We start from the raw sequence: 13,505 nt of genomic DNA, 5'->3' as shown, positions 1-13,505 counted from the left end.
GATTTTTGCGGGGGGAGCGCCCGGTACGCGCACCGGGGAGCGTATCGGGGAGCGTACCATGGAGAAAAAAGAATGAGTTTTAAAAAAATGTAGCATTTTTTTATAAATTGGAGGTAGTTCTAAAAAGAACAGTTTTTTTAATTCTTTTTGTTGTTTTATTTTTTTTATTGTTTTTTTGAACATTTTTTACTTTTTTTGGCTTTTCTGAACAGTTTTATATTTTTTTTGTATTTTTTATGGGGAGAAACAAAAAACAGGGAATTGCAAATGGCTCAACTGGAGCAAAAAAAAAACCAGGAAAAAATGTATGTTTCTTCGGGCACTTGTGGTGATCCCAAGCACGGGTGATAAGTGTAATGCTTTGCTCACCATAGCATATTAACCCTCCACAAAATATGCAAACGATTTTAAAATTGGAAAACTTGGTTTGAATAGTTGAGCACATCTCCCTCGCTTCTGGACCCGATGGGGTAGGTTCATTACTTTGGGAGGTGCTGGCAGAAGATTGGGCAGGGTTTTTGGCAAGTTCCCTGACCTCTGCCCTAGCATAGTTATTAGGGTGCCGGCGTTGCATGTGCCGAATCATGGTGTTGTTGCCAAAAGAGTATTTTTTGTTAGGGTTCCCCCTTGAAAGTTGAAAACCACAGATTAAACAAGTCGCCTTTGGCGCATTAACTTTCTTCTTGTCCTTTGGGATGGAAAAAAAATGCCAGATAAAGTGCTCCTTTGGCTTATATGGGGTAGTATCTTCTGGTAGGAACCCCTCCTCCTCTTCCTCCTCCTCCTCCCCCTCTTCTTGGTCTCCACCACTGTGGTGTTGTGGTGGTCCTTGTGGTGGTGGTGGTGGTGGAGGTGGAGCAGATGCTCCTGCAGCCGCTGCTACTGTAGCCATTTTTCAGACAAATAGGTACAGAGAGGTCTTTCAACAGGTCTTCCTCACTCTAAGTACAAAGTGAGAATGAGGAAAATCGGTGGGGGCTTTCATCATTTGGAAAACAAAACTGTCCTGAACCAATGAAAAGTGTTACTTTCAGGTCACATGACTCGGGCCTTCATCATTTGGAAACCAAAACTGATCTCAACCATTGATAAGTGTTATTTTCAGGTCACATGACCCGACGCGCTTACGCTATGCGTCCCGGGGCATGCCCGGGGGCGCGTAGCGTAAGCGCGTCAGGACGTTGCGCGATCGTATATGTCCGGGCGCTTCCGGTTGCGTTTACGCCGTGCGTAATAAGACGCATCACGCGGCTACGCGAAACGTCACAATGTTGTTTTCGTTCACGGCAATAGCGCTAACGGGACGCTCACCGGTACGCGCCCCGGGGCGCGCCGTAACACGGCGCTCACCGGTGAGCGCATCGGTACGCACCCCGGGAGCGCTCCGGGGCAAAAAATAAATAAATAAACATAAAAAAATAGTATCACATAATTATACAATATAAAATTCATTATTAAAAATATTACATTTCATACCTATAGAGATTTGCTAATCAAAAACCTTTGAAATTCACTGTAAAAACCATAGGTTTCACACCAGTTATAGTTAGGGATTATCATTTAAAAAACCTATTAAATTCACTGAAAAAAACATAGGTTTGACACCAGTTATAGTTAGCTGGAAATTTTACTCGCATAAAACCATTGAAATTCCCACGTTATAGTTAGTTGGATTCACTATAACTTGCGCGTGCAATGCACTGCTTATGACGTCACATATTACATCACTCATCACATGGTCAGCGACATCACTCATGACATCACTGATGACACCATCCTTGTGACAGAGAGACAGACCTCCTTTCACTGTAATGTAACCCTTGAAACACATATTCAAAAATAGAAACTAACATTTTCAAAAAAATAGAAATACCCAAATCAGTTACAACAACCACTTCAGTAATTCCACCATCGATATACACATCCACTCATTCACCAACATTTCTATATAGTCCCTCATACATATACTCACTCATCATATGTAGTGATACACCTATACATCCTGTTACACACCGACAGTCATCCAAAAGTTACTCACACACATACTCACACATGCAAATAAACTATTGAACATCCATTTATTTGCATATAGAGCTATACACACACTACCACCTTACTTCTATGGAAATTTACACATATTTATTCTCTTAAACAATCACTTATAGAAACACATACTTATTTAAACAGGAACTCTTACAATCTCTTACTCTCACATATACTCATTTATATACATCAATATTCACATATACTAGATTAAAACATATGTAGTTACTGATAAAGACACTAGTGAGACAGTCATTCACTCACTAACATACACATATACACACTTATCCATCCATACAGTCCTGCACATATGCTGTCTTCAAAACACATACAAACAGAGAGTCAGTCACTCATGCATCTATGTGCTAAGTAATACCCCCACCAATACATACACATGTAGCTACTCACCAACCCATGCAGCCACTTATACACAAAGTGAAACACTAATACATATATTTAAATATTTAAACATTACTCACTAATATTTATTTTTCCGAAAGACACACATTCACTGGATGGTGTCATCAGTGATGTCATGAGTGATGTCACTGACCATGTCATGAGTGATGTAATATGTGACGTCATCAGCAGTGCATTGCACGCGCAGGTTATAGTGAGTCCAACTAACTATAACGTGGGAATTTCAATGGTTTTATGCGAGTAAAACTTTCAGCTAACTATAACTGGTGTGAAACCTATGGTTTTTTCAGTGAATTTAATAGGTTTTTTTAATGCTAATTCCTAACTATAACTGGTGTGAAACCTATGGTTTTTTAGTGAATTTCAATGTTTTTTTAATAGCAAATCTTTATAGGTATAAAAAGTGAAAAAATTTAAAACGAACTTTATATTGTATAAATATGTTAATTTTATATATTTTTTAATTATTTTTCACCCCGGGGCGCTCCCGGGGCGCGTACCGGTGAACGCACGGGTAAGCGAAATGTTACAGCGCGCCCCGGGGCGCATACCGATGAGCGTCCCGACAGCGCTATTGCCGCGAACGAAAACAACATCGTGACGTATCGTGTAGCCGCCACGCCTTGCGTCATAAGACACGTATCACGTAGCCGCGAGATGCGTCTTATGACGCACCGCGTAAGCGCACCCGGAAGCGCAAACGATCGCGCAACGTAAGCGCCCCGACGCGCTTACGCTACGCGCCCCGGGACGCGCCCCAGGGCGCGTAGCGTAAGCGCGTCAAGCCATGTGACTTTAAAATAACACTTTTCATTGGTTCAGAACTTTTTTTTTCAAAATTTTGAGAAACCCACCCATTTCTCTCACTATTGCTTTGTACTTGGAGAGAGCAAGAGCTGTTCTGTGTATTGTCTTCTTTTCCTAATTTTCCTGATCTACAGCAATGGCTGCAAGGGAGTCATCCAGCAGTGATTCAGAAGGTTTTTTGCAAGAGGACCCTCCTCACCAGAAAAAAAAGAACCACTTCATCTGGAAATGTTATGACATCCCTGAAGGACAAAAAAAAGTTAATGCTGCAAAAGTAACCGGCAAAATATGTGGCAGTATTTTATCGAGAGGCAATCCTCTAAAAAAATATAGCTTTGGAAATGCCAATTTAATTAGGCATGTTAAGAGAAGACACCCAAACAACTTTGCCAGGGAGAGTGTCAGGGAGCTGGCACGGAATTTACCAACAGATGGCGGCAGCACCTCCACTGGTGGAGCAACACCTTCGGGACCACCACGTGGAAGAATGGTCCCTAACATACAGCCGGTGTTTGCAGGCATTACATTTCTGTGCGTGGAGTGTGAGGAACTGCTCTGTTATGGGGAGCAGAGCGTTGAACTCATTGCTATAAAGAGACAGGAACACCGCTGCCCTCCCCGTCCCTAAATTTTCACTTTTTTTGCTCCTGTTGAGCAGTTTTGGAATCCCTGTTTTTGTTTTTCCCCTGAAAAAAATCCCCCAAAAATATAAAATCGTTTTAAAAAGTATAAAAAAATATAAAACAACAAAAACAAAAAGTCTTTTTCAGAACTACCTCCAATTTATAAAAAAAATGCTATTTAAAAAAAAAAAAAGTCTGTCATTCTTTTATCTCCATGGTACGCTCCCTGGTACGCGTACCCGGTGCTCCCCCCGCGAAAATCTAGGGGCGCAGGGGTGGTGTACCCTGCCCCCTTTTGCTCATTTCCCCCTTTTATTTTTGCCACCTCTTGTGTCTCAATCCTACCGAGACACAAGATGGCGGCCGCTGCGGACTGTTTCGAATGTTTACAGACACCCGAGAACCAATCAGCTTGCCGTGCGCAAGTCGCGTGGCGTGCCCGGAGCGCTCCCCGGTATGCGTACAGGGGCGCGGCTCTAGATATATACATTTTTTTGAACCTAAATTACTCAAAATACTCTGGAGCACATATCTTGAGACATAGCAAAGGCACATCGGGCTACCAGTCCCTACAATTTTGCCAAGTTTGGTGAAAATCCATTCAGCCGTTCGAGCTAAAAGTGCGACAGACCGCCCTATGGAAATTAACATGGGGAAAACACATTTTGGGACCCCCCTTTTATCTCGGCCCCCGCTTGACGAATTCCCCCCAAACTTTCAGGGACGGAGCGGAGAGCCGCGAGGCAAAATTGCTGTAAAATTCAGGCTGATTCCTCAACCAGCGCCAAAGTTATTCCAAATAGAATGTTGCCATTTCCCTATGGAAATCAATCCTAACTATAACTACCTACTGGCGACCGCCAGTAGGTAATATATATATATATATATATATAGATACACATACATACACACACATTTAAAACATTATTTAGATCAACTGTACTAATGAATGCAAAATCAATTTTCTTTTCAGAGTGCAAAAGTCAAACAAAACTGGCATGAGGGAAACACTGTTTGATGCATTACAGGCTGCATATTGGAGTGGGTTATCCTCTAATTCTTAACAACATTTCCTTGTCATGCTACGTTACTGTACATATTTAATCACTTGTGTACCCATTTTGGTTAAATACCTTAAAAAAAATACAAATACATACAAAAATGCCATGGTATAAACCATATTGTCATGTTCGCACAGTGTAATATGCTAATAATTACCATTGTTTGGTGTGAGGGGTTCATAACCCACTCAAGGCTTCGGCTCTCATAAGTAGCATATTACAATATGTGTATCTGCAAATATATTGTTGTGTCATTTTCAAAAGTGCTCAAAGCAGTACTCAAACCTACCAGGCACTAAAAGCAGTTAAAGGATAACGGAGCTGCACCACAGTGTGCTATTGGATGCCGCACTCAGAGAATGTCTGGGCGTTCCCACTGTTTGGATTGTTCTGCCGTCTTCACACATGTGGTCACCCAGCAGGGTGTTCCGCGAACTGTCTGGAGTGCCAGACAAAAATGGTGGCAGGACAACAGAATACAACTGGGTAAAGAATGTTGAATTTTAGCTTGTTTGCAAACTAATGCTGTAAATTCCAGCCAAAACGGCCAGGATAAACCTTATAAACTGCCAGTCCCCAGATGGTTGTCAGTACAAAGGCTGTTATACAATATCTCAAATCCAAAATGAAGTAGAGCCTTTTCCTATGTTGGCAGTTTCTGTTTGAATCGTATGAGAAGGCATTTCAGCGTGAGGAATCTTTTGCAACACCGTTATACTCTGATTTATTATTACATTTTTCACCAATTTGCACCCCTCCACCCTCTATTTTTGCTCCTATCAGTTGGAACTTGTACTGGATTCTACCTCTCAACATTATGCCTGGTTCTTTTCTACTCCCTGGTGCCAGGGGGTGTTTGGTGCCCTTCTCGCCATCTCAGTTTTGATCGTGTTCTCCAATCAAGAGGTACAAGATTTTTACTTCTTTCCGTCTTAACTGAGACTCTCTTAAGTAAATACCTCTCACATATGCTATTCTGTCTAGGGTTGCACCTTGGCTACTGGGTGAAGTCACTCTTTCCCCAGGCTATCAAGAAGGGGACTCAAACTTTCAACAGTCAGTTCATGGCATATATACCTATAATTATATATTAAAAGAAAAAATCAGGTCTCACACGATCCCATGGCTAGAGAGACGTGTTTCGGCTTCACAGAAGCCTTTATCAACCAATCAATTTATATATATATATAAATATATTATTATTATTATTTTTTTTAGAAAACTTAGGTATAGGGAAGTTATGGTTACCAAGAAAACCTGAACTTCATCTAAAATTGTCCAGTTACGGTTAACTATGTTTGTGTCATGCAAACCATAACTCCACAAATGTAGTTCAAATGATTTCACCCATCATGTATCAGATGACATTAATTATGAAAATACATATCACCTTAACATTGACATTATCAATTACATCACTATGGGTATATTATGACTTCTTTGTTTGGCTAAGTGATGTTATTTAGTGATGTTGCATTGTTACATCCTGTTAATTTTTGGTATAAATATTGTGAGATCATGAGCATTTTTTTTAATGGGCACCAAGTGGTCAAAATTAGTGGTAACAATCAAAAGAAAAAGTCAGTAAAATATGCTTTGTGGCAAAAAGATTGACTTTTCATCCCCAAATTGTTTTGCAAGGGTTAGGTGGGCCATCTCTTCACGGGCCCCCAGTGAGCCCAGAGGCCATTGGATATCTGTCAGATGTGGAAGACTTTGGAACTCCTCCTCACATTCTTCCCGGTGAGGGGCTGGGGGGTTATTTCGCGTTAAGCCAAAGTTCACCAGCCAGGCAAAATAACAGACTCAGAAAGACATTCTAAACATTTTGCACAACTAATAATCCTTAGCAAGATATTAACAAAATGTATAAGCAACTTTTTTAAAGTTATGAGGCTGAGTATGAAAAAGGAGACTGCAAACATAAAAGAAATAACAAAAGGCACATTGTCCTGTAATACCAATCTAATCAAACTGTGAAATAAAATGAGTCCAGCAACCTTAATTAAACCAGTATTTCTCGTACCACATATGTGGAAACACAAGTAAATATTAGAATAGAGACACTCGTACATTTTTCGTTGGAAATGTACAATAGTTTAACATTTGGCATATTCACTCTACAAGAAATGTACTAAGCGATGTATTAGAATTAATTATGTTTTCATATAGACTATGTATGAACCTAATGCAGCTCAGCCCGAATGATTTCTGAAAATGTTGCACACTTCTAAATATAACATCAGTTCTCACTGTTCATTATCCTTTCACTCAGTTTCAAAATTCGCAGGAGGAGCAAACAATAAAACGGCATACAATTTCCTATTAGTCAATAATAATGTGGGCAATTAAAATGGATAATTTTTTTAAAAATCATTTTGTTTTTCACTGTTGTCAATAGAATGCGCATGTAGCACACTGGGAATAACATGTGAGGATTTGCTAAGCATAAACTACTAACGGTAAATTAGCTTGTCCCACAGCCTGGAAATCAGCACCATTTCTAAAATGCACTTAGAGTGATCCCAGGAACAGAATGCATGCAAGTATTCGATCATGTTTTCACCCAATGTGTCAAACCTTCAACAATCTAGGTAATTGTTTCAATGTGTTACTGTGGAATTATAGAACGAAAAATTAAGATTAATACCTACACAGAGTTTCTTTTTAATCTGTAGTAAAGTATCAGCAACTATTATATGGTTATTAATGATCACCGATGCATCTTTCTTACCTTCCTTCTCAGTACGAAAGACAAATTTCCTCTGGGATGTAACCACTTCAAACTTGCTTTCTCCGTGAGCATGAACTGTCTTTATTGCAGATACTGGGATGATGCCTTTAGAATACACCTCCTAAAAATGTATATTTTAAATAAATATCTTTACATAGTAACTAGAAACCACAGAAATACAATAACAGTTTTAACTAAAATGCAATGCACACCATGTGCAAACCATGGCACTAAGGAGATCTTGGTTAATTTATGTTGGGAAATTCTTCTGCAGACAGTAAAAACAACCGCTACCCACATTCTTCAAGCTCACTTCTTTCTAGAAATGTAAGGTTTCGGTGTGTATCATGTAGACCTGCGGTGATCACAGCTAGTCATTACCTGTGGCATCTGAAAAGGAAATATCCTGTAAAATAGAACGTGGGTTTGCACTCTTCCCCATTTTACTAATCTCTCAGACTTTTGTTGTATTTTCTCTAGAAATCTGAGATGTAGGTTGGTTTCCTACCGACCTAAGATTTTAAACAAGTGGTCCAATCTTGAATCCTCTCTAGGTCAAACTTTAGTATGGTCCTGAATATCAAAGGTACATGTTGCCTCCATGAAAGCTGCTCTGAACACGGCATGGCCGAGTGAGCTAAAGAATGATGGTGGATTAAACCCAGATCAGTTGACTGGGGCTAAATGCTTGCATTGTTCAGCACTCCGTCCATCATCCCCTTTGGTATTGCTTTATTCACCCTAAGTTGGCAGGGTATGTCCAGACGTGGGTCCCTTGCTCACTTTGCCACTGGATTCAAGCTAGCCTGGCTGATGACGGCTGATTAGCCAGAAACCGGTTCCAGGATACTTGTTTCTGGTCCAGGAAAGACATGGCTTGGCAGTTCGGGCTGGACTGTTCCCATGAGGTACAGGGTCAGACTGATTTACAGATGGCCATGTCTGAACTGGGGTGGCGGAGTGAGCTAAAGAATGATGGTGGATTAAACCCAGATCAGTTGATTGGGGGTGAGTGCTTGCATTGTTCAACACTCCGTCCATCATCCCCTTTGGTTTTGCTCTGAACACTGCAACAGCACTAGTATTAGGCACTAGGAAGTACAACCACATTGCACGCGTCCCAATTTCTCCAATATGCCTCCCAATCAAAATGAGAAATACTCTGAAACTACATGTATTATTCATAAAACCCTCTAAGGTAATGAGTTACCTCTAAAATGCCTACCCTATTTGGCCATAGGCAACCTTAAAGTACAGGTAGTCTTATACTTGAATACCCCAGACAGGAGAGGATTCTGAAAAAATACTAAAGAAGACATTTACCTAAATTGTGGATTTCTATCCATCTCCATATCACCACATATCTATCCCACAAAGTCCTTAAGAAAGGGATGAAATAATAAATTTTTCCTGCAGATATCTTAGAAACTACACAGGTGTGAGACAGTGCAATCCTCTAGAGGTTTGGCAGGATTTTGAGTGATTTAGTTGAAATGGATCATCTCTCTAACCTTTTCAACCTACTTTGCAAACTCTTCTATCGAATGCAGTATATATTACATAGCATGTATCTTGTATGTGCTCCTTATGACATTTAGGGTAGCACAGTTCTCTATGAACCCTTTAACTGCTCTTGCTTATTTTTGCAAATACTGTGTATCATGTAAAGTAAAAATTTCACAATGACAAGTTCAGTAGAATCCTCTATAACACTGATACTTAAACTTTAGCCTTTGGTGGATCCTCTTTTAATCATTATTGGAATTCTGAGACCCCATATTGAGTCATTATTTGGAATACAGGGACCCTCACTGAGTCCATTACTGGAAGTTAAGCACCCTGGCAAAAGCAATTTGTGCTTTGAAACACAAGCATTCATCAAACAGATATCCAAATTATGAAATATTTTGCTTTATTCACAAATATTAAAAAAAATTCAACAGCAAAAAAGCACAACATTTTTATTTCAATGGGATGGGTGGAGATTGTCTCACATCATCTATATTATACTCTGATGCACTTGCACTGCTCCCACAAGTCAATCTGAGGATTTCAATTTCATTTCAGGTCTCCAATTTCAAATTTCTTTACAAAAGAAAAATTGAGTAATAAAAAGATAGAGTCAATTTTAATAAATTATTTGACAACAAAACAACAAAGGTCTACTATTCAGTAGAACCAAAGTTTAGATTGCAAACTAGCACATAAATGATCAAAGTGCCAACCATGGATTCTTAGTTGCGGCAGACAGGGGCAAAGTCAACAGTTATGGCTGACAGTGATGGAGCACGATTTGGTTACTAGAAGTGGATTTGGCACAGTCTCCGCTTTCCTTTGGACTTAGAATAATTGTTGAAGAAAAATGTCCAAGAAGGTAAAGTTCAGTGGGGTAAGGCAGCAAGTGGTGTCTGAGGAGGAGGCGTCATCGTCGGCGTGCCGCTGGATGAAATTGCGGTGAAGATTTCTACATTTGGATTTGGTCTCTTTTATGGAAGTTGAAAATCTCTAGATGAACGATGCTGCAGCCTGTAGCAGACGGGATCGAATAACCATTCTGCAAGGAGCAGCTTAACAAGATTTGCTGCTGCATAGAAGAACTCAGCATGAGCTGACGCAAAGTCAGGCCGACTGGCAATGCAACTTAGGTGGAATGGCGAGCAGATAGGTACCAGTCTCCTCTAGGTTCTCACAGCACTTCTTAGCTGAAAAAGTATTTTGTTTTGTATTTTGGCTTTCTAGGCACCTGTAGAACTGCTTCCAAGGGTCCAGGACTGGAGGGACACCACTTGGAGGGCTAGGACTCACTCTGGCTGGGTCCTGGTGCAGATCCAAGATGATTGGAGATGTTTCTGTCCCTGAGGCTCTGGCCAGCCAACTTGCCTTTGAAGTCACTCTGGTAGTCCTGGGTTCAGCAGTGGAACAGGGCTCAAACAGCAGGGCAAACACATGAGTGCACAAGGCAGGGTTCAGGCAGCACTTGTTGTAGCAGGGCAGTTCTCTAAAGTACACAGCAGGCCACAGGCAGAAGAGAAGTCCTAAGAGTCCTTCCACAGGTCCAGATGTGAACTGAAGAGTGGGTCTGAGGGTTATGTTTGTATACCTGATTCCAGCTTTGAAGAGGAAGAAACCTCTGGTGTTGTCTCCCCACAGAAAACCCTGAAATGTCCTGGCTCCCTGCCCTGGTCCCAATCTCTCTTGGGGTGCAATAGGCTAGGGTGAAGTTCTTTGTGTGTGAGCTAAGGCAGGGTCTTTGAAGTGAAAGTAGGCCTGCGCCCCCTCACCCTGATTGGATGGCCCATCCTTCCACTACTCAGTCCCGTTATTGTGTGGCTGTATGGGATGATTACACAAAGTTCAACTGCTAACTACACTTAATCATGCGACCCAGTAAAAAAGCTGCACCAAATGGTTAGGACAAGAAAATGACAACTTTCTGAAAGTGGCATTTTCAGAATTGTGACTTAAAATCATACTTTATTATTAAAGAGGACTTTCAATTACCATTCCTTAGACACCTCAAACAACATTTCTATCTGCTCTCAGATATGAGTTACCACTTAATACTTGTAATAGAGGAACCCTATGTTATCTTATATTATACTATAGAATTTAAAAAGCGCCTGGGAACCCAAAGGCATCCCAGTGCTGAGTTCAAAGAGGTTGCGCTATGTAGAACAGGAAGGCATCTAGAGATGGTTAATATTTAAAGAGCCATGTTTTAAGGGCTTTTCAAAAGCAATGTTCGTCATCTTTTGCTCGAATACCAAGCAGCGAAGTGTACCAGCGCTTAGATGCATTGAAGCTGAAAGATCGTCCTCCACTTCTAACTTTTTTAACACTGGGAGATGTGGCCAAATGGAGATTCAAAGACCGCTGTGGTCTGTTATGGATGTAAGGTGAAGCAAACTGGCGTAGAATAGGTGGAGACAAGGAATCAGTGGAGAAAATGTAGGCCTCAAAGTAGTGCGATGTCAAACTTAAAATACATGACCAACTTTTAAATACAGTGCACCCTGCCATATGGGCCGTTTAGAAACTAACTTAGGGGTGCTTATTTGTAATAAAGAGGGATTTTGAGTCCTGGAAAGGAGTTTATTTCGGCAAGTGAAACCAACAGTTTAACACTGCCTACAGGCTGCAATGGCAGGTCTGAGTAATGTTAAAATGGCCACATAAATGGGTGGCAAAATAAGTGCTGCAGCCCCACAGGTAGAATTTAATTTACAGGCCCTGAGTACATGTAGTCCCACTTCACTAGGAACTTAAAAGTAACTTAAATGTGCCAACTAGGGTATGTTTAAAGGAGAGAGCACATACACTTTAGCACTGGTTAGCAGTGGTAAAGTGCATAGAATCCTAAGGCCAGAAAAATGAATTCAGAAAAAAGGAGGGGTGAAGGCAACAGGTTTGGGGGTAACCCTGTTGAGATACCCCTCCAGCCTAAGGTCAGGGGAGGCTAAACAATATCTTGAAGGGTTTCACTGCTCAGGTGATAGAACATTGACAATGGGACTCTACTGCAGTGGTCCTTGCCAGTTCTATGCTCTCCTGGACTCTAACGAAAATCAGTTACTCGTGAACACACTATGATGGTAAATGTTCATCAACTGACTCACATCCATATGTGCATAGGCAGAAGAAGCATTCATGACAACACCCTAAACATCACTGAAGCTAGGATCTGCCTTCAATTGTTCTGACAGCCATCAGTGCTGCAAGGTGTCGGCAGAGGTCTTCATAAATCTGTGTGCCCAAAACAGGGCTCGAGTACTGCACAATTACAGTGATAAGGAGAGATAGCAGGCCATTGCCCTATCATACTGAATCCCCATAATGTATTCCCGAATATGAGGGAATTCACTCCACCCTCTGCTCTCTCACCTTCATCTGAAACCAGACAGATGTTGGGAAGAATACTATTCAGAAAAGTATAAATGAGGGAGAATGATTTTGCCTTACTCACATCTCATGACAGATCAAAGTTCCAAAATAAAAGAAAAACAAAACACAAAACCACATCTGACTGACACTTTCTATCACATACTGCTAATCAGGACTATCGTTAAGAGATTTCCTGGTGGGGAAGCCCCTAGGTGAGTACTTGATATTCTACTTGGATCTCAGGCAGGCTGGTTTCACTATGGTCATCTGTATCAGCACAACTTCAATGCATTGCCTCACCATTCACCTCTCCACCCACAAAGACGGGCTTGTGCTCAGATGGAGCTGATGGAGCTGAGGCATCCTAGGGCTCTTGATAGCCAATGGCGCATGGGACAGTAGCCGGAGAGGCTTGCACCTGAAAGGACATCAGAGAGCAGCAAAATTGCAAGATGCTGAGCTGTGGTGGAGCAGCATCACTCTGCGAGGCACCACCGGGTCTGACATACTGTGGAATGTCTATACATGACAATATTCTGAGAGACTAAACTCCATGAGCACAAATCCGTTAAAGTACACAAGGCCATGTTGGCTGATGTGCAACTCCATCTTGGTTGCAATACAGAGGGGAGGTAGGTCACACAGCTATCGCCTATTACAGACCATGTCAGGCTGACATGGACGACGTTATGGGAAAAAGGACTGCTGATGAAAATGCTGATTATGGCCTTGGGCTGTAAATGCTCATCACAGACTGGGAACATTTTTGATCACTAGATTGGTCAATAATGGTCCCAGTCTGTCATGATGTATGTATGGTCTGTGTAAGTTTCTTTAGGTTTTTGTGTGCTCATTATTACTTCATCACTTCATCAACTGATGCACATAACAGATTTGGGTCACTGATGCTTGTTAACTATAAGCTAGGGCCATTTA

General features: G+C 41.2%; 1 protein-coding gene across 4 annotated transcripts in view; it reads right to left on the bottom strand.

Moving 5' to 3' along the window:
- ARAP2 (ArfGAP with RhoGAP domain, ankyrin repeat and PH domain 2) overlaps positions 1 to 13,505 on the bottom strand; it is a 1,514,823-nt gene that overhangs the window by 1,111,305 nt on the left and 390,013 nt on the right. For all 4 annotated transcript variants that reach the window (XR_013608339.1, XR_013608340.1, XM_078678359.1 and 1 more), the window contains exon 8: positions 7,689 to 7,809. Coding sequence is in view for 2 of the 4 variants with exons in the window: in XM_078678359.1 (XP_078534485.1) it covers positions 7,689 to 7,809 (121 nt within the window). In the remaining 2 variants the exon portion in view is untranslated. The remainder of the gene's footprint in view (positions 1 to 7,688; positions 7,810 to 13,505) is intronic.

The sequence above is a fragment of the Lissotriton helveticus genome, chromosome 2_2, assembly GCF_964261635.1.
Source record: "Lissotriton helveticus chromosome 2_2, aLisHel1.1, whole genome shotgun sequence".
NCBI classification, from domain to species: Eukaryota; Metazoa; Chordata; class Amphibia; order Caudata; family Salamandridae; genus Lissotriton; species Lissotriton helveticus.
The sequence above is the reverse complement of the archived record's forward strand: the minus strand, read 5'-3'. Positions and strand labels throughout refer to the sequence as shown.